Consider the following 26,400-nt stretch of genomic DNA (forward strand, 5'->3'; position numbering starts at 1 on the left):
TATTTTCTCCCGACTCCGATGACCGATTAAGCCCAAATTTTCACAGGTTTGTTATTTGATAAAGAAGTTGTGATACACGAAGTGTGGGCCTTTGACAATACTGTTTACCGAAAGGGTCCAATGGCTTTAACGACTTTGTTCTGAAATGTAGGATTCAAACTGCCTCTAGCTACTGGGCAATCTCGGTAGTCTATTTGGTAAGACACTGATCTAGAATAGCAAAGGTCGTGGGTTTGAATGCCACCCACGTAATATGCTACAAGTGATACACATCGGTGTATGGGTAAAACCAAAATTAAATACTTTGTTCTTCTTGTTAAATCTTTTTTTTGACACGTTGAAGAGAAAACATTCTATTTCACATGGCAAGTGCCAATAGAAATACACCTGAATTTGTGCATTTTCTGTTTCAATAAAGACAACATTTATTTATGTTTGTCTGTATTGCTTGCCGGCACCTTGTGAATTATCAAATACTAAAGTAATTTATCCAAACTATAGAGGGTTTGTGAAACAAACAATCCCTGCTGGTAAAAATGGTTGACAAGGATTGTGAAAGTTGTAATTGTTTGAAAAGAGTTTTTGATTATAAATGGTGTGATAAGTAGAGCACCGTTGTAATAATTAGGTCACGTTTGTGGATGACTGATTTCAGAATAGACACTTTGTAGTCAGGAAAACTCTAACTTGTTCAATCAACTCCAAGATAATACCTAAATACTCGCTCTGATGACCGAATTCTCTTTTCTGGTTATGCTTTAGGGATAAGCTTTCCATAAAATGTTTTCAAACTAACTAGGTGCGGAGGAGTTAATGGTACACTAAACAGAGTGATATATGAGAAGGCTTATGGAAAATGTACTCACAATGACTTGGCATGCATGAATGCTTTGTAATTTGTTACGAGTGACAGGTCTTTCGGAACAACATTTTGCTGTCAAAATAAAGCTATGAATCGTTTAATTTGGAAAACATGGAAAGAGAAAAATGTTTGGCAGTTTGAGGGGAATTCTAACTAGTAATCATTGTATGTATCCTGGATATCACTTAACTTTCCCCTTCCGTTACGATTGGACTGCCAAAAATTAAGACATGATACTGCAATCGCTGTCTAATTAAGAAGGAAACTGAATTTCCCTGGGTGGAGTGATTCTCAGAGGTTTTCCACCCTCATCTGAAGCTAAAATTTCTTCTCTATGTTCTCTTCTCGTTTGGCTCTAATTAGAGCGTTGTGAATATTGATCAAGATCCAGATACAGAATTGATTCAATCAATTCACTTTTTACTATTTTGCTCTGAATGCATATTGACAGAGGAATGACATAGGAAGTAGGGAAAATAGAACTCTGGTCTAGTTTGGGTGTCAGTCTTTTTCTTGTTGTGAATGAATTGATTCTACTCTATAGAGGTCAGATTAATAAATAGGTCAAGTCAAAAGTCATACACCTCAGTCTCCAGAGGTCAAAGGTTGTTTCTCTAACTTTACACAGTGAATTCATATTTAATTGGGAATGAGGTTGTTGGCTGTTTCATCCCCATGACTGAGTGGTTCTGTGTTCATATTTAATTGGGAATGAGGTTGCTGGTTGCATCCCCGTTGTGGTTCTCACTTCACACAGTGACTTCATATTGAATTGGGAATGAGGTTGTTGCTTGTTGGCTGTTTCATCCCCATGACTGAGTGGTTCTGTGTTCATATTTAATTGGGAATGAGGTTGCTGGTTGCATCCCCGTGAGTGGTTCTCACTTCATAATTACAAATGTAATTGGGAGTGAGGTTGTTGGTTGCATCCCTGTGAGTGGTTCTCACTTCACACAGTGACTTCATATTGAATTGGGAGTGAGGTTGTTGGTTGTTTCATCCCAGTGAGTGGGTCTGTGTTCATATTTATTGGGAATGAGGTTGTTGGTTGTTTCATCCCCTTGAGTTGTGCTGTGCTCATATTTAGTTGGGAATGAGGTTGCTGGTTGATCATCCCTGTTAATGGTTCTGTGTGCATATTTAATTGGGAATGAGGTTGTTGGTTGTTTCATCCCCTTGAGTTGTGCTGTGCTCGTATTTAGTTTGGATTGAGGTTGTTGGTTGTTTCATCCCCGTGAATGGTTCTGTGTTCATATTTATTGGGAATGAGGTTGTTGGTTAGTTAGTTCATTATAGAGAACAGTGGATCTTCAGGGCCCATTTTCTTAGAGCTGCTTAAGAAGAAAAGATTGCTTATTTAATTGTTCATATTCCTCAAAAATAAAATAAAATCCATACAAACAAAAATGATCAGGATACCAGTCATACTTGTTTTTAAATTAAATTAATCCCATCACTTTTCATATTTAACTATCTCTATGACTTTACAATTTGTGTGTTTGTCTGGAGCAAAAAAAATCATTCTTGTAGTTTTTTTTGTAACATCCCTTAAAGTTGATGCCTAGCGAGTATTTCTTTCAAGCAGCCAATCAGTCTGGGTCAAGGCGTGACCTTTAAATCCCAAGGCAGATAGATTTCCTGGGTTCTAGTTGATCGTAAAGCTGTATTTCACTTTGGTTTGTTGCATTTTTCTGAAACAAGGGAGTGAAGGTGCTGTATTTATTCCTTCTGTCATACAATATTTAATACCGGTTATCTTTATTGCATACATGGACACTACTTTCTTACATTATTACATCGTGGTTGAATTTTCGCTCCCTAGGTTAGTGGTTCAATAATAGCACTCAATCTAGATATTTTCGGCCATGGCAACAAAATCTACAGTGGTGCAATGTTCTTTTGGGGGAAATTAGGTGTATCCACGTATCTACCAAAAGAATTTAGTCAAAGGTAGTCATCAGGTATGTAAGAGGAAAGAGGGACAGGGGAAAAATCCTTAAAAAGAAAGTAACTTGGTTGAAACAGAGTCTGATATAAATGGAGTTGTTAAGGAGTCCTGAGTGGATGTGAACTTGGAAACTGAGCCAAGTGTTGTTTGTGATTAGTTGATTAAGAGCTTGAAGCTAGGAAGTCCAATCAATGTCAATATAAGACATGATCAGTCTCAGTGTTAAAGAGTTCAAGATTGGGGTGGGGTCTTGAGATGTATGTTACTCATGGTTCATGTGGTTATTTGTGCAGCTGTGAACTCATGAAGTAAACATCAACAGTTTTCTGAGCTTGTAGCATTCTTAACTCACCTTAGGGTAGATACCTGTAGATTAAACAGTTGATCAGGTGGTATACCAGGTACATTGTAATCAGTTTGGTCATAGCTCTGTGGTTTGGTCAACACAGGGCACCAACATTGCAAGAGGTCAAATAGTGAAGTATGAAAGGCAGCAAGACATCTTGTGGCGCGATTGTTTTTTATCAGTAATTATTAGTTTTGTGGAGCTAATAATTTGTGGTAGTTTTCTTGAGTTACCCCAAGCACAAAAAGCAGCTAAGCCCTAGGCTTACCGGAACATGGTTACCAGCCAAAATACCATGTCACATTTCAAATGTGTGACTGGTATCCTGCTAACTTCTGCTTAGCAGAAAATTGTTAAGCAATATTTCTGCTTAAGCAGCTCAATGAAATTTGGCCCAGGACATGAGGGGGAGGTAGTAACCAAAGTTGTATTCTGAATAACAATACTCTATATGAACACATGATTGCACAGCTGTCTTTGGAATCAGTTGCACTTTCTGCTTTATTTCATACCAAGACACAGTACATTATCTGAAACTTCTTTTTGGATTATTGGAGCGAAACTTCTAAATCATTTGCCCTACTCCTACTGTCAGAGTTAGCACATTCAAGGATACATGAACGTGACTTTGATCAAAAGAAATCCACATCAGGTTTTGTTCCCCTGAGAACAATTGAAGTTCATCCAGACATGAGTCTGTACCTATCGGAGCCTTGGGTCACACCATGGCGTCATCAGAAAAAAACATCAAAATACCTCAAAAGTTTTTTTATTATTTTTTTTTATTGGTGCACTATGTGTGACTAACAAATGACACTGTCTAGTGTACTCGCATTCAGTTTCTGGCATTGTTAAATCTTGGATGGGGTGTTTGAGTTCTCACAATACTCAGTGTGGATTATTACAATGTTGTTGTGGACTGGATGTAGATATTTCGAGGTCATATCTCATTGTATATTACTCATTTATCCTTTTATCATACACTTGATCCCCATGTTTGATAAATATCACTTTCCGACCTGGTAAATGCTATTTGCAAAGTTTTCATGAAAAGAGTAACAAAGTACCCCTCGTCAAATCCATTGACATGTAGTTGTTTGTCAGATATGGTTAGTAATGATCAGGTGTACAGCAAGCTTGCTAACAATTGAAAGACACCACTCTATTAAAGGCACTGGACACTATTGGTAATTACTTAAAATAATTGTTAGCATAAAAACTTTCTTAGTCACGAGCAATGGCTGTTGATAGTATAAAACATCGTGAGAAACGGCTCCCTCTGAAGTAACGTAGTTTTTGAGAAAGAGGTAATTTCTCACTCAAAAAGACTTCATCAGGCTTGAAGGCCTTTTAGGCATCTGAAGCACACAAATTAATTGTGCAACATGGGTTATTTTGCTTTCACTATTCTCTTGCAACTTTCATGATCAACTGAGTCAACAGTTTTTCACAGATTTGTTATTTTATGCACATGTTGAGATGCACAGAATACTGGTGTTTGACAATTACCAAAGGTGTCCAGTGCCTTCATGGAGGTATGGATCCCACAGTCTAATAATAACAACAGGATTTCCTCATGGCTGATTTGCTATTAGCCAACAATTTCCTGGTAACTTCCCCTCTATTGTTACTCTGCTTTACATAGCAATCCAAGTATAAACCACAGCCTCGTCTTGCTTAATTACTCCCCAATAATAGGCTGATAATAAATAAAATACTGCAAAGTAATAGTTGATTGATTTGTCATAAGATACAATTTAATCATTGCACTGTGGTAGTGCTGTTTTTTTATAGGAATTGGTTTGTTTTCTCCTTTGCCTGCAAGGGTTAACTTCCAAGGTCTGCATAAACCTATTGCATCTATTTCTAATAAGCAGTATACAAAAATAGTATAGAAATTGTTTTATAATAGAAACAGTAGCAGTAATAAAGGACTTCCTCATAATAGTTATCTGACGCTGTTGAACACATTTGATACAACACAAACTTAAATGTTTTAATGCACAAGTTTTTCCCCCGGAATAAGTTTTTATGAAAAGTGGAAGAACTTTCAGATTTCTAAAGCAGGAAAGAGAATGTTATTATTTAAAGGCAGTGGACACTATTGGTAATTACTCAAAATAATTATTAGCATTAAACCTTACTTGGGGAGAGGTTGATAGTATAAAACATTGTGAGAAACAGCTCCCTCTGAAGTGACGTAGTTTTCGAGAAAGAAGTAATTTTCCACGAATTTGATTTCAAGACCTCAGATTTAGAATTTGAGGTCTCGAAAACAAGCATCTGAAAGCACACAAGTTCGTGTGACCATGGTGCGACAAGGGTGTTTTTTTTTCTTTCATTTATATCTCGCAACTTCTATGACCGATTGAGCTCAAATTTTTTACAGGTTTGTTATTTTATGCATATGTTGAGATACACCAACTGTGAAGACTTGTCTTTGACAATTACCAATAGTGCCCAGTGTCTTTAATCATTATTATTTTTGAAAGCTGAATGCAGAGTGCTACCTGGGTGTAGTTTGTAACCCAGTCCTTTGTTTGGCAACATTGGAATGTTATCTTACTTCTACTTGAGGACCTTAGTAAGGTCTAATTACATAGAGTCAGAGAGTCTGTGTTCCCATCCTCAAGCTACATAGATGAGGGTTTAAAGTCTGGTGCCAGCCACTATGACTAGAGGCAGTATTGTGGTTGATGTTACTCAGAAACCATGTGCACACACCTACAAGACATTCAGGGTGTCTTCTTACAAACTAGCCATTTCCAAACTTGTTGATGTTGTTAAAGATTTGCTTATTTTGAAGACTTACAAAACAGTCAAACAAGCCTCATCACTCAGATTACAAGGTAGGCCTGATATTTCACGGAGGCAATAGAGGTGATTGCCTCCATGCCCCCTGCCCTAGTCATTGCCTTGCCTTGGTGCCCTTGACATGCTCCAATAGACATTTACAATTGCCCTTTACCAAGGAGAAAATGATTTGGTGCCCTTGCCCTCTCATAAACGGAGCAGACAGGGCTGACAAGGCATGGTCAAATCTATTCAGGAATATAGAAAAGTTTTTAATGCATAGTTACAATCTAAGGTAAAACTGTATGTTAGTATTAGCTCACTGTATGTCAGAGGCAACAATTCCAATCACATTCTCAGATAAACAACATTTCATTTGATCTCAACGATGCATGAATCTTAGTGTGTCGGATTTGATTTGATGTTGTCGGTTATTTCAATATAACATGTCCAGTTGATTGTTACTTGTTAACAATGACGCCATATATTCCTCTAAATGCTGCTGGAGCACGTTTTTTAATTTGGATTGTAATTTACAGCTCCTTTATATAGCTACAATTGCATTGTACTTGGTCATGGTAGTGGGGTAGGAGTGTTCCCACATGCATTTGGAAACTATTTAGATTGGAATTATTGAGACGTTTTCCTTCATACAGGCAGAAAAGCTAATCAAAATAATGAAAATCTACAGCTTGTTTCCCTTACTAAATGATTGTCATGTTGCATTTTCCAGTGAATAAATTCTCCCAAACAAGAATTTTCCTCTGAATTGATGTGGAAGGCCCTTAAGCAGGATTAAGATACCAAACTCATAAAGTCACTTCCTTGTGTGTTACAGTAGAGTGTAAGGCAAGCTTAGAAACAGAGTTGCATTTAGGCTTATTGACATGTACCCTCAAATTCCATGTGAAAAACAAACTGGTGTGCGTGAGTTTTGTATGAAACCAGAAGCTTTCTACAGAGGTTCTGAACTGCCCGCAGGAGCGGCAATAGAGTCGCAGCCAGTAATCTGAACTGCCACATCGCTATATTGACTTGATCAATGTTTAGTCACACGTGACTTATTACAATGTTACTTATGGAAAAGTTTCATGTTGTTTTCCTGAGGCAGTCTGGTGCATTTTCAATTATAAATCTAGCATGTGTAATTTATTTTAGTTGTTAAAAAAAAAGTACTTTTGGTGTTTATTTGTATATGAACAAATTCTTGAATGATTTGAACTGAGGGTGGGATGTCAATTGTAGTAGTTTCAAGATTACAAACACATACCATGTAGGTAGACATTTCTGCCTCCCATGGTCATACAGAATCTGTCAGTTCCAACATTCATAGAGTAAGGCAGACCTTTCTACACTGTTCAAGCATAGTTGCATCATACTAGTACACGTTCCAAGGCCTTACATGCCACTCAAAACTAGTTTGTTAGTTTCAAAAGTAATTCTACAAGCCTTTGCTCCAGATAGTTCACTTTGTTATGGGACTTAAATCCTCTTAAATAAAATAAGAGCAAACAAACAAATTTAATTTGGTTTTACTTGTAGAATTAACCTACATGTACGTGACATATTATCATGAGTGTAGCTTGCAATGGATTGTGTTTCAAACTGAAATAGTTACAGAGCAAACTCAGATACTATTGAGTTTCCAATACCAACCTACAAATACCCTTTAGAAAACGCTAAATGTGTCTAAGCAAGTGCATTGTGTACAGACCAAAAGGCTATTAAGTTCAAAGCAATTTTCAAATGAAATACCTTTGTAATCAGTTTGTGGCTAGATCCGTTGCCCTAGAATCACAAAAGACCACTCAGGCCCTCGGACCACCCTCAGCAAAGAACCGTCAACAACACAATACCACTCCCTCCCCTTTTCCTAAACCGATGGAGATGAATAAACCCTGAATGGATCAATAATAGTCTGTAACTCCCACAAACAAGAAAACTAGTTTCACACTGACATTGAAACCTAGAGGTAGTTAAATCCACTGGATGAACTAAGATCTTGTCTATAGGATTATCAGTAGTAAGAAGAAATACTATCAAAGGAAACACAATTACCCTCCAGGGAAAAGGGTGCCAGCTTTTAGAAAAGTAGTCGCAAGTAGCCTTGTCAAAATGAAATACCAAATAGACAGACCTTGGTGTATTGCATTCAGAAATAAGCCCAAAAGGGAAAGGAATAGTTTTAATATGAAATGTAAACATCATGAGGGAGCTCTATGGTTGAAATGTGAAAGGAAGGAAGTTTGGATTATCTCTAATCTGTGTGATATGGTTTTGATTGACATTGTAGTAAAATTGCTTTAAAATAAGTTGGTTCGTTTGAGTAGGATGTATAACTAAGATGGGTTTGCAGTTACACCATGTGGATATCTCTTTTTGGTTCTGAAAAGAACCGGTGGTTAATTACTTAATGTTTCGATCAGTATGCTCTGATCATCCTCAGGATGTTTGTTGTATTATGTATTACTATTACCGAGACCTGTAAGTTTGAACTCTGAATTCCTGTGGTTGGCGATTCTGTTTTGTTCTCATGATACAGTCACCAGAAGTAGGCCACTGACCATCTCTAAAGTCTTTCAGTATTCACTCATTTTTAAGAGGCATCGTTTCTCATTCAAATGAACCAAACAGCAATAAATCATAGATTCTTCATTGACAGTAAAAGACTCTCACTGAGCTGAGGCATAAACAAATCAAGTAGTTATTTCAAGTTTATGCGCAACTTTTTTCCAAAGGACAAACTTGTTTGTTTTTATAATCTTTTCTTTGGCGAGCTTGACCCCCATACAGAATACATATGGTGTTTTTTAACAAGGAAGACTGTATCAAAGGGATGGGTTCAAAATTTTTCTTAAAGTTGAATTATGTGTCCACCTTAAATATTGTTGGGTATACGTGACAAAAATGGTGTAATGAACAGGGGCGTCGGAAACTTGAAAATAACCAGAAAAGTAATTTTAGAAAATGATGTTATTGGACCATTGGGAGAGGCTAAAGTACTCAGTAGTTTTGTGAAAAGCAATTTGTTAAATTTGTGAATAAATCATCTCATGATTCTGTTAGCAATGTGTGTTTGGTTTGTTGGGACCTAGTCTCCAGGGAATAGTTTTAGTAGGTGGCTGGATAACTTCAGACCACCACACAAAACCACATCATGAAAGATTTCTCAATTAAAGGGTGGTCACCATTCAGTTTACATGTTACTTGTTGATGAAATAATGATGATAGATTGCTGCTGGAAATATAAATATTATATAAAGCTTTTTGCATTTTGCTATATATGCTTTGTGATTAAATTTTCCAAACTTCCTGTCTCTTTCTTAAAAGGTTCTTGCAAACAGTTTTAGCTTCTGTCTAGTGGCCCAGAACAAAGATGTTGACAAAATAGGGAGCCCACCAACTCTAGGGCTAGATGTCTCAGTTGGTAGAGCGTTCGCACATTAATCCAAGGGTTGTAGATTTAAGTCCAACTCTAACAAATGTTACTTTTTTCAAGTCCATTTGATTTAAAATTTACCCAGTTAGTTTCATTTATAATTTTATTTATAAATAATCTTTTCAACATAATTTAAATACTTATTTTTTAATTGCTATAGTAATATTAATAAAGTGTTTTGTTGTTGTTTGATTTCACCCATACAGGAAATCCACCATTGGAGACATCCACTGAGTTAACGATCACTGTAACTGATGACAATGATAACCAACCAGAGTTTGAATTCCCTCATTACACAACAACTATACAAGAGGGAATAAGTCCTAATAGTCCAGTCATTCAAGTCACTGCTACTGATCTAGATTCATCTGCTGCTTTGAGGTATGTACAGGCTGGATATTCTTCTTACTTTAGTTTGATTTCTGATTCTTTAGCCCTTGGAAAAATCAGTAAAAAATTGTGATCAAATAGCCTGAATAGATTATAAAAGCCTACACCACATGATCATGTAGGATGGCCCTTTTACTTGATAAAATTTTCCTATTTTTTTTCTCCAATGAACAAATATCATATCTGGTATAAGCATTTATTGTTGAAAAAGTTATACTCCTCTGTTTTTGTATTGGGTATTTCATGGTGACTGGAATTACATTGGTTTTAAATCCTTGCCTGCCCTGGTGTAGGCATTGGTGCTTCTTTAAAGGTTTCCATACACTTAAATATTTTCAAATAGAAGTGCCATTTCAAAGATGAACTCCAGTGTATGATTGCATGTAGTCCTGTGTGGATGAACTTGTAATGCACCATATTTTGTGCAAATATTATATATATTCAAAGCATGTAGATAACATGGGTGGCATGGTTGGCATGTGCGTAAAGCGCTCGCCTCTCACCAAGGTGACCCCGGTTCGATTCCCGGACGGGGCCAGATGTGAGTTGAGTTGTGCGTTTGTTCTCTGCTGTACCACGAGGGTTTTCCAGAAATTCGGGTATTCCTCCCTCGGGAAAAATCAAACACTTTCGATTTTGGCTGTGCTCCGTGGTCATAATGGGTTGATGTGGCTGGCAGCCAAAGGCGCCCTTGCATGCCTGCTTCTCGAACACGTTGTAGCCGCGTCCTTCCCAATTCAGCTCTTAGCTGCGAGTAAGGATGATTAGCCCCCCAAATTATAACTATAATAAAAATAACAATAAACAACAAACATTGATCTTCAACTATTACAGATACAGACTTGATAATACTATTGGAAGTAAGTTCACCATTGAGCCAGTGACCGGAGAGATTCTAACAGCAGGACCACTCAATAGAGAAGAGCAATCCAGCTATGACATCATTGTCACTGTAGAGGATGGTGACCTATGGACAAGTCAAACGACAGTCACTGTTCATCTAGATGACATCAATGACAACGCACCACAGTTTAGTGTACAGGGTTATCAAGCTTTGATACCATCAACTACACCAGCAGGTGAGTGTTTGCTTTTTGTTAAGATCCCTTGTTTCATCCAGCTACCATTGTCCACCATTATAGATGTCAATTTACACAATTGTACTGATTAAAGCACGGTTCATATTTCCTGCGAATAGGATCTGAAGTTGGACGTCGCAAATTCGCAATTTTGATTGTGGTTAACTCCTGCGATACATTCACTACGGAAACGTCCCTGTGACATTCCAATTCGCTTCGCATTTGTAAGAAGTATGAACCAGGCTTTATATGCCTACCTACCATGTGCAGCTTCAAATGTGTATTAGAAATTCATAAGAGTCCAATGTCGCCCCCAAATCATGCAGTACTATATGATCAATGTCATCAATCTACACTTAAATTTCCACACCAATAACAGGCCCAATTAATACTTCACGGAGGTAACGAATTTGATTGCTTCCATGCCCCTTAGTCATTGACGTGGTGCCCTTGAAATTATCCAGTAGAAATGTACAATTTCCTCATAGGGTGCCCTTTACCGAGGAGAAAATGCCTTGGTGCCCTGGCACTTTCAAAAACAAAGCATACAGTCCTGAATAGTTTATAATTTGATATCTTTATTATCTTTTATAGGTACCTATGTGATAGCTGTGGAAGCCCAGGATGCGGACTTCGGTGATAATGCAAAGCTGAGGTACTCCGTCACCAATGGAAACACCACTAGATTTAGCATTGATGCTGATACTGGCTTCATTACTACAGCTAGACAACTCACATCAGAAAGCGGATCCTACACGTTAGAAGTATCAGCTGCTGATAGTAACCCATCTCATACAGCTGCTATGGTTACAGTGCAAATCACATTCGATCCATCAGGAGAATTCCCAGTCTTTCAGAGTCCGTCTGATGGTATGATGTATACAATCAATGAAGATACATCAGCCAATACAGAAGTTGTTATACTACAAGCTGTCAGCCCAAAGACTGGTCAACAGGGGGATGTGACGTACCACATCATAGGAGGCAATGCTGAGAATTCATTCATTGTAGATGAACAGAGTGGAAGATTGGCTGTTAATACTGCTGGTTTGGATTATGAAGCTGTACAGAGATTCTCTCTTTTAGTTGAAGCTTGTGATGGTGACACACAACCACTGTCAAGTTTCATACAAGTCATCGTCAATGTTCGTGATGTGAATGATAACTACCCAGTGTTTACTCAAGCTGGTTATAGCGGGAACGCATCGGAAGGCGAATCAGCGGGGATTAACGTTGTACAAATCATTGCTACTGATGCAGACAGCGCTTTGTTTGGTAATATCCGCTACTCTATAAGGATTGATAGCAATCCTAATAATGATTTCAGAATCAATCCTAGTACAGGATGGCTGCAGACAAATCAAGTCTTAGATCGAGAATCAATTCCTGAATATGCATTGACGGTTCAAGCTGAAGACCAAGGAAGTCCTGCTAAGACGGCTCAAGTTACTGTTCATATAACAGTAGATGACATCAATGATAATGATTTGAGCTTCACCAATCTATTCAGTGCAACCATACCAGAGGACTCCCCCATTGGAACGGATGTGATTACCATTACAACATCAGATCTGGATATTGTCAGTAGCGTCAGATATTCCATCGAGGGTGTGGGTGATGGTTTGAGTGACTTTGTCATTGATTCCAAAACAGGGCGAATCCGTGTCAATGCAACGTTGGATCGAGAGGTTAAGAGTCAATATCAGCTTCCAGTCTCGGCTGGTGACGAGTCACATGTTAAAGATACAACGGTGACCATTACAATATCTGATGTAAATGATAACTCACCAACATTCAATCAAGCATCCTACAGTGTTAGTCTACCTGAAAGCTTAGTATCAGGCTCATCTGCTCTACAAGTCAGTGCTACAGACCTCGATATCGGAGCTAATCAGGACGTCTATTACACCATGAAGTCACGATCTGATTTCTTCCTTATTAATGAAGATACTGGTTATATAACCATCAAGACACCAGTAGATTACATTCAACCTCTTGACTCATCTAACCCTAATGTCTATCATCTTGAAGTTCTCGCTAGAGATAGAGGAGTACCTTCTCTATACACTGAAGTCCAGGTGACTGTAACAATCTATGATGCCAACAAGTACCCACCGGTCTTTGAGAAAGCGGAATATTTCTCACCAGTTCCATTCAACTCCCAAATAGATCAGTATGTTCTGCAGATCATTGCCACAGAAAGCTTAGACCAGGGACAGAACGCACACATCCAATATTCTATTATTGGTGGTAATGGATCATCTCTGTTTGATATTGAGCAAGATTCTGGTTGGATCCAAGTTAGATTGAGTCTACAATCAGATATTGGTAGTTATTACAATCTTATTGTTGAAGCTAAGGATGAAGGGCTACCATCACCTATGAGTGCTCAAGTTAATGTTCAACTTCTTATCACTGGTAGTAATGATAACACACCAATATTTGATGAGTTAACTTATCAAGTGTCAGTACGTGAAGATTTATCCGTCGGATCAGAAGTGAAACGTGTTACAGCCACAGATTTAGATTCTGGTGTTAATGGAATGCTTCTGTATACCATTGGGAGTGGTAATGAACAAGGTTTATTCAGCATCGACGAAGGAACAGGCTTAGTTACTGTAGCTAAAGCTTTAGACTATGAGGAGTTTACATCACACACTATGCAGATTGCGGTCCGTGATCAAGGCTGGAATGTCAAACATAGCATTACTGTCTTAACAGTTAATCTTATTGATGTTGATGATAACCCTCCAATCTTCAATCCAGCCCAGTATGATCCGAAAGTAGCTGAGAATTCACCCAGTGCAACGTACGTTACTACTGTGACTGCAATGGACGCAGATACAGGAACTAATGCTGAGTTCACTTATGATATCATCGGTGGTAATGGTGTCAATCTATTCATCATTGATCATGACACCGGTGTGATTCAAACACAAGGCAGCTTAGATTACGAAGGAGATCTCAAGATATTCCAATTGTCTATTGAAGCTGCTAATGAAGATACATCTCAGTTTGGTATCGCTCACGTCACAGTGCATCTAACAGGAGTCAATGAAGATAACCCACGGTTCGTCCAGGCATCTTACCAATTCTCTGTAAGTGAAGCTGAAGTTGATGGTGCTGTCGTGGGTATGGTCTATGCTAGTGATGGTGATCAGGGAGTAGACGGCCAGGTGCAGTACCTCCTAGTTGGATCCAGCAATCAGCAAGGATTCTCTATTAATATCCTGACTGGTGAATTACTCGTCTCAAAGGCTAATGGTGAGCTGGATCGAGAGACTCTAGATACCATCACGCTGTCTGTACTTGCTAAGAATCTAGGACCTATCACTGGAGATAACATCGATGAAGCACAAATTACTATCACTATCCTAGATGCAAATGATCCACCACAGTTCCTAAGTGATCTCTACCAAGCAACGGTTAGTGAAGGGGATAATGTAGGTAGCTTCGTCACTGTAGTGAGCGCTGTTGAATACGACCAAAGCAACGAGTTCCGACAATTCTCATATGCAATCATGGATGGTAACCATCAAGGTGCGTTTGATATTGATGCACTTTCTGGACGTATAACGATTGCATCAGAGCTTGATAGAGAGATAGTCTCTACATACAGACTGACAGTAGGAGCTATAGACACTGGAGATCCACCTCAAACAGGATTGACGCAAGTCGTTATCAATATAGAAGATGTTAACGATAATGGTCCCATCTTCCTACCTGGCAATGATGTTGGTTTTGTCTCAGAGAATGAAGCTCCTTTAACTAATGTCATGATCCTGAATGCTACTGATCCTGATGAGAATTCCAATCCTAGTTTATTTACATTCACCCTGCTGCCTAATCCAGACAGCTCATCATTTACATTGAATTCAAACACTGGACTTCTAAGAACAACTCGGACTTTAGATCGAGAACTGAAAAGTGATTATTATCTTTCCATTGAATGCGGAGACGGAGCAGTTCCTGAGATGAAGGCTGTATCAACGATCCATATCACTGTGCAGGATCAAAATGACAACCCTTCATCAGCAAGAGATGCTCGTATTGAAGTCAAAGCCTATCAGTCTGTATTCCCTGGAGGTACCATTGGTGTTGTACGACCTAATGATCTTGATACTGGCGATGTATTTGCATGTCGGATTGTCAACGGTGATCAGAATGTATTTTTTATCCAATCTGGATGTGAATTAAACTCCAAAATGCATTCTACTGAGTCAGAATACACTCTTGAGATAATTGGGGATGATGGCCAACATCCAGCTATACTCTCAGACTTCAGTGTTTCCTACAAAGCCTTCAATAATGATTCCATCACCAACAGCATCACACTTCGGTTGTCAGGTTTAGTCCCTGAGACCTTCCTCTCTGGTTACTACGATCGTTTCTCCGCTTCATTGTTATCATTCCTCAGCATCCGAGAAACGCTTCTGGTTCTAAGCTTGAATAACATCGAGAATGAAGTCAATAAGATGGATCTGACTCTAGCAATCCAAAAAGACAATGGATACACACTACGAGATGATGTTGCTAAGTTGATTACTGATAACAAAGCAACCATCATGAGCCAATCAGGAGTGACTATTGATATCGTTGATTACTCACCATGCTCAATCAACCCATGCAGTAACTCAGGAACATGTTCTGATCATATCAAGTTAGAACAAACACAAGCCATTATTGACAGCCCTTCAATCATCTTTGTAGGTCCAGTAATGCAGCGTGTGTTTAGATGTGAATGTATCAATGAGTTCTTTGGACCAACCTGCGAGGGACAGATCAATGAATGTGATTCAGAACCGTGTCTGAATGGTGGGCTATGCATGGATGAGATAGGAGGCTATAGCTGTTCCTGTGCATTAGGCTATACTGGTGATCAATGTGGCACTAATATAGACGACTGTGCAGGAAATCCTTGTTTGAATGGTGGAACTTGCTTAGATCAAGTAGGTGCTTATATATGCCGCTGCAAGCCTGGTTATAGTGGAGACGATTGTGAGAATGGACCATGTACAAAGCAACCATGTCGGAATGATGGAGTCTGTATTGAAGAAGGTAGTAGCTACAGATGTGAATGTCAGTTTGGAGAATGGGGCGATATATGTCAGTTTAAGAGTATTGGATTCCAGCAAGGTTCTTATATGGAGTTTGACGCCCTCACTGGTAGTCAGAACATCATCACGATGCAGTTTACTACAGTCTTACCTAATGCTCTGCTACTGTACAACCACGATGGCACAACATCTACTGAAGCAGAGTTCTTAACACTTGAAGTTATATCCGGCAAGCTACAGCTTTCCTACAATCTAGGAGATGGTGTGACGGTGATATCTACTGATAAAGAGATTGCTGATGGGCAGTGGCACTCGGTTGAAGCAAGACGTATTGGGAAGGTGAGTTGTACATGAAAGTTTTGAGTGAATTCACAGTTTAAAGGAACTGGACACTATTGGTAATTTCTTAAAATCAATGGTAGCATAAAAACTTGCTTGGTAACAAGCAATGAAGAGCTGTTGATAGTACAAAACATTGTGAGAAACGGCTCCCTCTAAAAGAAATATTAAAAGACATCATGGCTGAAGCCTTTATAAGCACTCTGAAAGCACACAAATTTGTGCAACAAGTGTTTTTTCTTTCATTATTCTCTTACAACTTTGATGACCAATTGAGTCCAAAATGTTCACAGATTTGTGATTTTATGCATGTAGGGATGCACCAAGTGAGGGTAGTCTTTGACAATTACCAAAGGTGTCCAGTGCCTTTGTTTGAAAGACATTACGTTATAACTCCCGTTGCTTGTTTAAAATTATTCTGAGGTTTGGGATACTTGTTAGTAAAACCCTGACCCTGCACATAACAAACTTGACCAAACAAATGAGGACATAAAACAGCAGCTGACACATAATGACCCAATACTGAGTGATTCATCACACTGTGCTAATGGCATTAGGTTAGAAGCTTTTTGCCATTACATTTCCATCTGTAACAATTACCAGAGAACTCAAACTATGTGATACACCGGTTTCAATTGGATGGTTTGAGTTATTGTTGTAAAGTAAAGTTGTAAAGTATGAGGCCGTAATGTAAAGTTGAGGCCATACAAACATTCTTAGCCAATGTAGACATAGAAATGTGTTATTTTTATGCAGTAACAATATTCATAACAAAACAAAAACAAACAAAAAACATTCCAGTTGCAGAGAAAATCTATATTGAAACATGTTATGCTTTAAAACAAACAAAATAAGGTAACAGCAAACATCCCTTTAAATTAGGAGAAATAGAAAATTGATCCAAGTTTGAAACCTCACAATAGTTATTAAGACCCAGAGGATAAAAGCTTCTCCAGGGGGGTTCATAAATCAGCCAAGTACGGGCTGTGAAAGTCGGGCCAACAGGAGTTCAAATCTGTCAAACTCATTCAAACAGATACTTAGTCAGGATCCTTGTATACGGGGTACTAGACATTGGCCTTCATACTAAGGTGTTTGAAATAATAAGTCAAGAGAACTTTTTTCCAATGAATCTTATTACTTCCAAATCATCTTTCTCTCTTAAGATAAATAAGGAAACGATTCAAACAATTTCTGGAGTTATAGCTACTTGTTTTACCTCATTGGTTTGCTTCATTCTTGTCCTGCTGCCTCTTGTTCACATTTTGTGTTTTACAACTTAATACAGATATGGAATGTGTCTCCCCTTAGATAAATAAATAGACAATGGAGTCATTTGTCTTAACTCACACATTACCTTCAAGGTGACCATTAAACAAGATACTAACCCATCATTGTCAAGACGCTACCAGAACCCTTTAAATCTCTACTTGTGTTTTTTTATTAGTCTATAGAGAATTCATTCCTACTTTCCACTTTACTGATGGGAAAAAATGCCTTTGAAGTTACCACATATTTCTATGATGTTGGAGTTGGTGTTGCTTGTCCATTCAATGGTAAAACTAGTAGAAGCAGCTGCGTTATTTATTGAGTTCAATCATCGGTCAGGTCAGACCCTTTCATGGCTTCACTCCTTTTAGCGGCGTACAGAAGAGATGAAGTCAACGTGAAAGGGTTTGGTTTATTTTGGTTGATGCCATTGCTCTTGATATATGTCCCTATAGGATGCATAGCTCCACAGGTTGATAAACTGCGTACAGAAGGAAAACATAAGCACAAAATTGTCTCAACTATTTGGAATGCTGTGAAAACTTCCCTTGTGACATTGCATTGCTTAATACGCGTGTTTGGAGTATGGAGCTAAAACAATTCCTCACATTATGTATTTGGTCAAGTTGTTGTGTATGCTTCATACAACATTCAAGTTCAAGTTTTTCCAGCTGGTAAGCACAACCAGCCAGTAAGCATGACTGGCTGGTTATTGTAACTTACTGGTAAGCACAACCAGCCAGTAAGCATGACCGGCTGGTTATTGTAACTTACTGGTAAGCATAACCAGCCAGTAAGCATGACCGGCTGGTTATTGTAACGTACTGGTAAGCATAACCAGCCAGTAAGCATGACCGGCTGGTTATTGTAACTTACTGGTAAGCATAACCAGCCAGTAAGCATGACCGGCTGGTTATTGTAACTTACTGGTAAGCATAACCAGCCAGTAAGCATGACCGGCTGGTTATTGTAACTTACTGGTAAGCATAACCAGCCAGTAAGCATGACCGGCTGGTATGTATATGGTGTAAACCAAATATACATTGATACCTTACCATGCAATGCTTCAAATTCCACATGAAGCATAACCAGTTGATAAGCAAAACTTACTGCTAAGCATAAAAAACCACCTGCTATTAGAATCCAATTTGTAACTTAGCAGTTTCTCCTGCCTACTCAGTTAGGTCCATTTTATGACTCTCTGTAGAGCCCTCCTACTTTGTTCTGATACAAAGATAAGAAACTCTATCTCCCTCATAAGAATACTTTAATAAACTAATGGTGCAAATAAATAGGCTAATCTACATTGGGTTGAAACCAGAGAAATTGATGTCAATAGGTCTGAATCCTCTGGGGGTTGGGTTTATGCCTCTATGCACGTAACCCATAGTAACACCTGTTAGTATCAATCAAATCTTTAGGTGTGGGTGTCAAAATGTAACAAATAAAACCTGAGAATTAAATTAAGAAACAAATAGCAAGATTCTCTGTAAGCATGTGTGTCTGATTGGATGGTTGTATCAGTTATACCAAGCTGGTTTTTAAAAACTTTTAAAGTAATTTCGATCTGATTTATTTATGAAATTGAGACAGATTCAGAAAATTCCTATTTGTCTTCAACTCATAGTGCAATTAATTAGTTTGTTTATTTCCTCATCTCTCAATGAACCTTAGTGCTGATGACGTCACACTTTGTTTACCTTTTCCACAGAAGAATGGGAAACGGGTCCATTGTGTCTTTTGCACAACTGTCAGAAATGCAGTACTCAGAAATGCACTAGTCAAAACCGATGTAATCAGCACAGGGGTCAATTGGAGAAACAAATTCACAAACTAACATGAGAATGGTTGCAGACAGTCTGGTTTCAACCCTATCAACCACACACTTACTACATCAATCATTACTTGAACTCATTGTATGGTATGAAACCATAATAAACTCATGGCACGGAAGTCTCCTTCTAATGATGTAAATGTCTGTTAGATGACTGAGGGCTATTACTCAACTTCATGTATCTATGTTTATATAATTACAGAATGGTATGTTGACTGTAGATGACTGCTCTTCATCTGAAGCTGATGGTTTCTGCAGAGCATCAGGTGGAAATGGAAATGAAATGTAAGTATAGACTCTCCATCATACGTTACATATCAAATCAAATAGAATGAAACCCTAGTAATGGTCTTGATGAATCTTCTATACTGATGAAGACCATCAGAGTTAACTGATTGAAATGTTGAGTTCATGAAGAAAACCACTACAACTCCTGCGAAATATTTGCAGCAGAAATGGAGCCGTGATGTCAAATTTGTATCCCAGTTGTGAAACCTGTGTCCTTAGGGAAGACACTTAGCCATTGATCCATTGTGTTGTGTAACTCACATAAAAGAGCCAAGTGCACTCGCAAAAAGACAAGGGGTTTGCCCCAGTGGTCCTGGTTTGATTGGCAGCATATTGCGCCACAGCACCTTGTCAACCACTAGATGGTGCTATGTAAACATTGCAGGAAAATACTGAATGTGCGCTTAGAAAACAAACGTATTAAGTGCCTAATAAATAATGTGTATTATTATGAGTTAATTTGTTTGTTTTATAAGTGATATCCTAATATTTGAACTTGATTGATTATTTTGACAGGAACCTTGATGTAAACGCTGTGCCCCTTAGCCTCGGAGGTACTGAGTCTATCCACGTTATATTAGAACGGTCCTGGCAGGTCTCATCAGCAGACTTCCTAGGATGTATCCGGAATGTTTACATTAATGGTTCACCAATAGATCTATCTGCACCATTAGCTGAGAGAGGAACGGGTGAAGGATGTGATAGGAATACAGAGACGTGTTCTAATAATCCATGCAGTGGGAATAGTTTGTGTGTGGATGAATGGTGGAATCATTGGTGCCAGTGTCAAGCAGGTTCATCTGGAGATAACTGTGATAAAGGTACGTAACCCCCCCCCCCCTACCTACTATCAAATTACATTTTATTGTTTTGGAACTAAGGCCGTGTCCGAAACGACGACTTCGGCTACAGCTACGTCTAGATCAGCGCGTCTACCTGTGTTGAGGAATAGGCAGACGCGCGCTATCTAGCCGTAGCTCTAGCCAAAGTTGCCGTTTCGGACACGGCCTATTAGTGCGACAGATATAAAGAACAGAGTGTCATGGCTGCCTTGTTTAGAGCATCGAACTAAAGTTCCTGTGGTTAACGTCAACAAAGTGCGGGTTTGGGTCCCGGTGGTGACACTTGTGTCCTTGTGCAAGATGCTTTACTATAATTGCTTCTCTTCACCCAGGGGTATAAATGGGTACCTGCAATGGTAGAGGTTGATGAAAAAGCCTTCTGAGCACCACGGCAGCTCAGGGCTGAATACGCCCCATAGAGCTGAGAAATATTAAAGCAATGTTATTGACCCAATGACCATGCGCTATATAAAAACTAGTTATTAAAGCATTTATTCATAATGTATTGTTTTTATGATTTTACAGCTTCGACAGCATTTTCCTTCGGTGGTGACAGCTTTGTTGAATATGTCGTCAAGGAGAGCTTCCAACGTCAACAACTCCTGGATGCAGCTAAGGCTGATACTAGAAGAAGGAGACGGGATACCACACCAAGCTCACAGACCATTTCTATGTCATTCAGGACAGGGTCGTCACATGGTTTACTTTTGCTGGTTGAGTCTGGAGCTGATTTTACTGTACTCCAGGTATGTTATATGGTCTGGACCCCAGACTCAAAGTTTATACTGACTGTAAATTAAAGGACAATAGAGTGCACCAACAGGAAGAAACACTTGGTATCTTGTCTCACAGGGTACTATATGGAATAATTGGAATAATTCTCTGTGGTTTAGAACACTGATATTAATATTTATCTTCTTGTTTTCGTCCAACCCAGATTGTGAATGGAGAAGCTCAATACAGTTTTGGTTCAGCTGGTCAAACCAAGGGTTCTGTCACCCTACAGATGAGCTTGAATGACTGGAAGTGGCATAATATCAATCTGTATAGAGAAGGCGCTACTATCTCTCTAGAGGTTGGTGTTGATGGAGCCTCAGAGCGATTCAATGAAGTACCTCATGACTTTACTGGACTTGATGTTAGCGGAATGTCACTGGGTGGTACTAAGAAACCTCTGTTCATCGATGGCAAGAATATCACTGGTATGCTAATAATAACAAGTTCTTATATAGCGCATTTCACAATAAACCGTATCAATGCGCTTTACATTAGTCCCCTGGTCATTGGGCCAATAAACATCCCTTGAATCTTTCTCAGCTCCCATTAGGGAGTATACAGCCCCGAGCTGCCGTGGCGCTCCGAAAGCTTTTCATTCACAATATCAACCTCTACCCTCGCAGGTACCCATTTATACCCCTGGGTAAAGAGAAGCAATTATAGTAAAGTATCTTGCTCAAGGACACAAGTGTCATGACCGGGATTCGAACCCACACTCCGGTGACTTAACCACCAGAACTTAAATTCGATGCTCTAAACCAAGTAACTTAACTCAACATTTCAATTCTTGTTAAGATTTTCTGAAATTATTCTGTTTATGAATTGATGACATTATTTATCTTTCAAAATTCAGAAAGTTACAAACTGGAATGTACACAAAATCTAAGATAATCGCAAATTGAAAAGAAAACACACAAAAACCAATAAATAGATGTGGAGAACGCTAAACCAAAAGGTTCAGTCTGCCGATGAAATTATTTCCATGAAGTTGAAACTGTTCTGCATTAAGCCCGGTTCATAGTTCCTGCAAATATTAATGTGATATGGATTGTGACGTCTTAAATTCGCAACAAATATTTTACAACAGTTGAGAAAACAGAAAACAGCCATGTGACGTCAAAACTCACTTAGCATTCACAGGAAGTATGAACAAGGTTTAAAACAAAAGAAAATTCAATAATTTCAATAGCAGTTTTAAATTTACAGTAGCACAATTATTTTCAAATTTTGTGCAAGTATTTGAGTTTAATTGAGAATGACTTTGCAGCGTTGAACATTTGAGACACATATTAAATAATGATATTAATGTCTCCCATGTTGTTGTTTTTATTTCCAGCTTTTTCTGGCTGCTTAGAGGACTTTGAACTGAATGGTGCCGCTCTACCTCTAGATGGCGCTAGTGAGATGTTTGATGCTATACCATCAGAGAGTACTGGACAGGAGTGTAATATAGTCAATGTGTGTTTACCCAATCCCTGTCCGGATGGTCAGATATGTAATATTGATGGAGATGGGTATTCCTGCGAGTGCCAGGCTGGATTCTCAGGAGATGAATGTAAGATACCAGCGACTGGTGCTCCAGGTAGTAAGACAGTCTTAATTGCACTTGTAGTTGTGTTCTCCATTCTGCTGCTTGTCATCGGCTTGGTTTGTTTCCTGTTACTGTTACGATATCGTAACAAAGCTAAGGAATCCCGGGCTGTTGCAGCAACCCGAGCTAAGAACACCTTACCGATGGATTCCCTTGATAATCATGGTTACAGCTCGGATACATTTGATAATCCTACTATGATTGGCTCGCATAATAAGACACTCAACAACATGGATGTGATACGTCAACAACCAGATATCATTGAGCAGAATGCACATGCTGATATGCCGGGAGATTCCTTCATTGTGGATACTGATGATGTAGTGATTGGTGAAGAAGCATCAGGGAGAGATCTTGATGTTCCAGAACACTATGATCTTGAGAATGCTAGCAGTATTGCTCCATCTGATATTGAACCAGCATACCACTACAGATATTACCATGATGGTAGAGAACGTAAGCAGAAACGTCATGCTTACCGATACTCACCCAACCCCATGTTAGCTCGGATTGGAACTCCACCATGTGAAAGCCCTGTAAGCCAAGCATCTTCCAGACATACTCCAATGAATATCAATCCAAACCCTAACTCCATGCACTTACGCAGCAGCCCAAGTGGGGTATCTCATAGTACTCCCATGGAGACAACAAGAGCAAGTCCAGCTGCTGCTATGACCAGACAAAGTCCAGCATTGAGACAAAGCCCAGCCTTACTTATTAATAATCAACCCACACTGCGCTCAGCAACACCATTACGCCTTAGCCGAGCCAATACACCAATACGTAATATTGCCAGCCCTGTAGGATCTGATCATAGTTTTAATCAGAGTGAGCTTCGAAGCCAGGGGCATCACAGTGATGTAAGTAGTCTCCGTAGTGGACAGGGAGATAGAACTCATGCCAACCCTAAGCCACGTGAAACACACAGACCGCCACGTCCTCGTAGTAGATTAAAGGACAAATCTCCTGGAGACTTAAGAAGCTCATTAGGCTTAACGGTAGAAGAAGTCAAGAGACTAAACACAGCTCGACCAGATTTAATGACTGGGAGCCATGCCAGTACTATTGATAACCTTTCATCTGTAAGCAGTAAACATAGACATCATCCAGTCCTTCCACCACTGCCATCAGACCTTGAGCCATCACCACTCCTTGAACCTCCCGAGTCATCATCCTCTGATGAGACAGCCGGTTCATTCACATGCTCAGAAGCAGATTCAGAACATGAGAAAGTGAAATTAAGAGATCTGGATCCAGGAATGCTACTCCTCTCTCGTCTGTCCCAAGTCGATGATGGGGTAGAGGAGGATGAAGAAGCTGAGACTTATGAACAATTTAGCGCTCCCTTCAAGAAGAAAGAGGGTCTTAACTCCAGAGGGGGCTCTCTTAGTACCCTCTTTGCATCGGAAGATGAAACTATGGACCCTAAGAAAACAAATGGACAATTCAGTTGGGACCAATTCTTGAACTGGGGTCCACGCTTTGAGACCTTTATGGGTGTCTTTGCAGACATCTCCCAGCTGCAAGAGACAACTCCTCCTGAAGAGTCAGTTTATATTGAACAATCGGCTGAAGAATTTGTTTAAATTATAAATCCAACCAAATGATATATACATATATTTTATTTACTATTGTGTTTCTCTGGTGAAGACAAGTTCATAAAGAGATTTATGCAAAATACTGTCCATTTGTAATGTGTTTAATAATGAACTCTTTTGTATATTTAACTTGTTAGTAAATGTATGATGTGTACATTCCCCGGACTTTAAGTGTCTGGTAAAAGTAAAGTTGTCAAATCATTGATTGGGAACAATTCCTTGTGATTGTATTTTCACAATTATCTTGATGTTAATACTGCAGAACAGGGACAACACATTCCAAAATTAGAAGTCCTTTATTTCTATTTAGTCTTTGCGCATGAAGTTTCCAAAGAAATCAGTAATTTTTTTGTAATTTATAAACATGATTGATCAAAATAAATGTTTGTCTTTTTTACTCTGCATGTGCCAGATGAGCTTTTTATGACAAACTCAAAATTCCTGTGAGTTATTATTCAATTTACCATCATTTTATAAATCTTGATTGTGGAATGGACAATGTTTTAAATTGTTTTTGGGTGGAGATGTAATTGAGGTCCACTTATTTTTTAAGGTTTAATAGAAACTTTTTAGAATATTTGAAATAGCCATTTGTCCATTAGTATGCAGGACTGATTTTACACAGCATTGTACATAAATAAATATTGTGTATTGTTTTTATTTAATCTGTTCATAATTGTTTATTAATGTCTAATATAGTCTATCTTGTTTAATATCAATTTGTTTATAAATGCAGGGTCGTTAACTTTGACTCCTTCCAAACTTGTTATATTTGTCAAATATTATGCAGGCCTGTATGCTTCGTTTTTGAAAGGACAAGGGCACCAAGGCATTTTCTCCTTGGTAAAGGGCACCCTATGAGGAAATTGTAAATTTGTACTGTAACATTTCAAGGGCACCAAGGCAGTGACCAGGGGCAACGGAGGCAATCGCCTTCGTTGCCTCCGTGAAGTATCAGGCCTGATTATGTTATGGTTAACATTGTAATGCTGTGTTCCAGAAAGAAACACAATTTATTTATTGTGAATCAGTCATCATTCCATAAGGCCAGCAGTTGTATCTGGCAGTAGTTCTGGCCCCAATTTCATAAAGCCTGTAAGCACAATAACTTGCTAAGCAGAGAATTGTACTGCTAAGTAAGCAGAAACACCAGTCCAATGCAAGATTGCATTGTTGTGGCTAGTGCTGACTCAATTTTGTTCTTCTAAAGCAAAGACAAAATTCAGCAGTATTTTGTGCTTAACAGTTTTATTAAATTGGGCCCTATTTGAAAAAATTTACTGTAATTAAATTTAAATTTAATTACTGCCCTCTGACCAAAACTATTTATATTCTAATTGATTTTAATGTTCTTTCTGGAAAGATTCCAAATTACATTTGATATTGACTTCCACTTATCAAGAATAATGCAAACAGTACCAGGTATTTACCTTTATTGTAAATTGTTCATTAGTGGAAACCTTCGTGAAGACCTCGGCTTCATAGTAATAATATGTTAACTTGTTTCTGTACATTTTGTATACTACCATGTTGAAATTAATGAAATTATTTTTAACAAATACGTTTGTTAAACCTTGGAGTCAAGCAGATAAATAAACACTCATTGCAACTGTATTTGGATTTATTAGTCTTATACAAGAAATAAAACAAGATTTGTAAAATAAATTCTGTGTTTGTTTTTATGTAGTTTCCATTTTTGTCAATACTGGGAATGGATGGCACTTTAGTATACATTGCTGATATTCAGCAGAGGCAGCAACCCCCTAACACTCTTCCCCACCCCATCCCCCTGCCAGATAATCTTGAGATTCCCAATAGGCAATAAAGACACAATATGAGTGGGACGGAGGGCGGGGGGGGGGGGGGGGGGGTCACCATAGTAATAGTGGCTTCTTATATACACATGTAGCGCTCTGTCACACACTAATAGCGCTTCAACATTATTACC

General features: G+C 38.7%; 1 protein-coding gene across 1 annotated transcript in view; it reads left to right on the forward strand.

The window, feature by feature from the left end:
- Nucleotides 1-26,111, forward strand: part of LOC139936653 (protocadherin Fat 4-like) — a 69,965-nt gene extending 43,854 nt beyond the window's left edge. Inside the window, exons 5-12 of the mRNA XM_071931512.1 lie at nt 9,595-9,769; nt 10,613-10,857; nt 11,452-16,253; nt 19,559-19,641; nt 20,161-20,465; nt 21,012-21,232; nt 21,424-21,688; nt 22,600-26,111. Coding sequence (XP_071787613.1) covers nt 9,595-9,769; nt 10,613-10,857; nt 11,452-16,253; nt 19,559-19,641; nt 20,161-20,465; nt 21,012-21,232; nt 21,424-21,688; nt 22,600-24,440 — 7,937 coding nt within the window. The 3' untranslated portion in view covers nt 24,441-26,111. The remainder of the gene's footprint in view (nt 1-9,594; nt 9,770-10,612; nt 10,858-11,451; nt 16,254-19,558; nt 19,642-20,160; nt 20,466-21,011; nt 21,233-21,423; nt 21,689-22,599) is intronic.
- Nucleotides 26,112-26,400: the final 289 nt, after the last annotated feature.

This window comes from Asterias amurensis, chromosome 4 (assembly GCF_032118995.1).
Source record: "Asterias amurensis chromosome 4, ASM3211899v1".
NCBI lineage: Eukaryota > Metazoa > Echinodermata > Asteroidea > Forcipulatida > Asteriidae > Asterias > Asterias amurensis.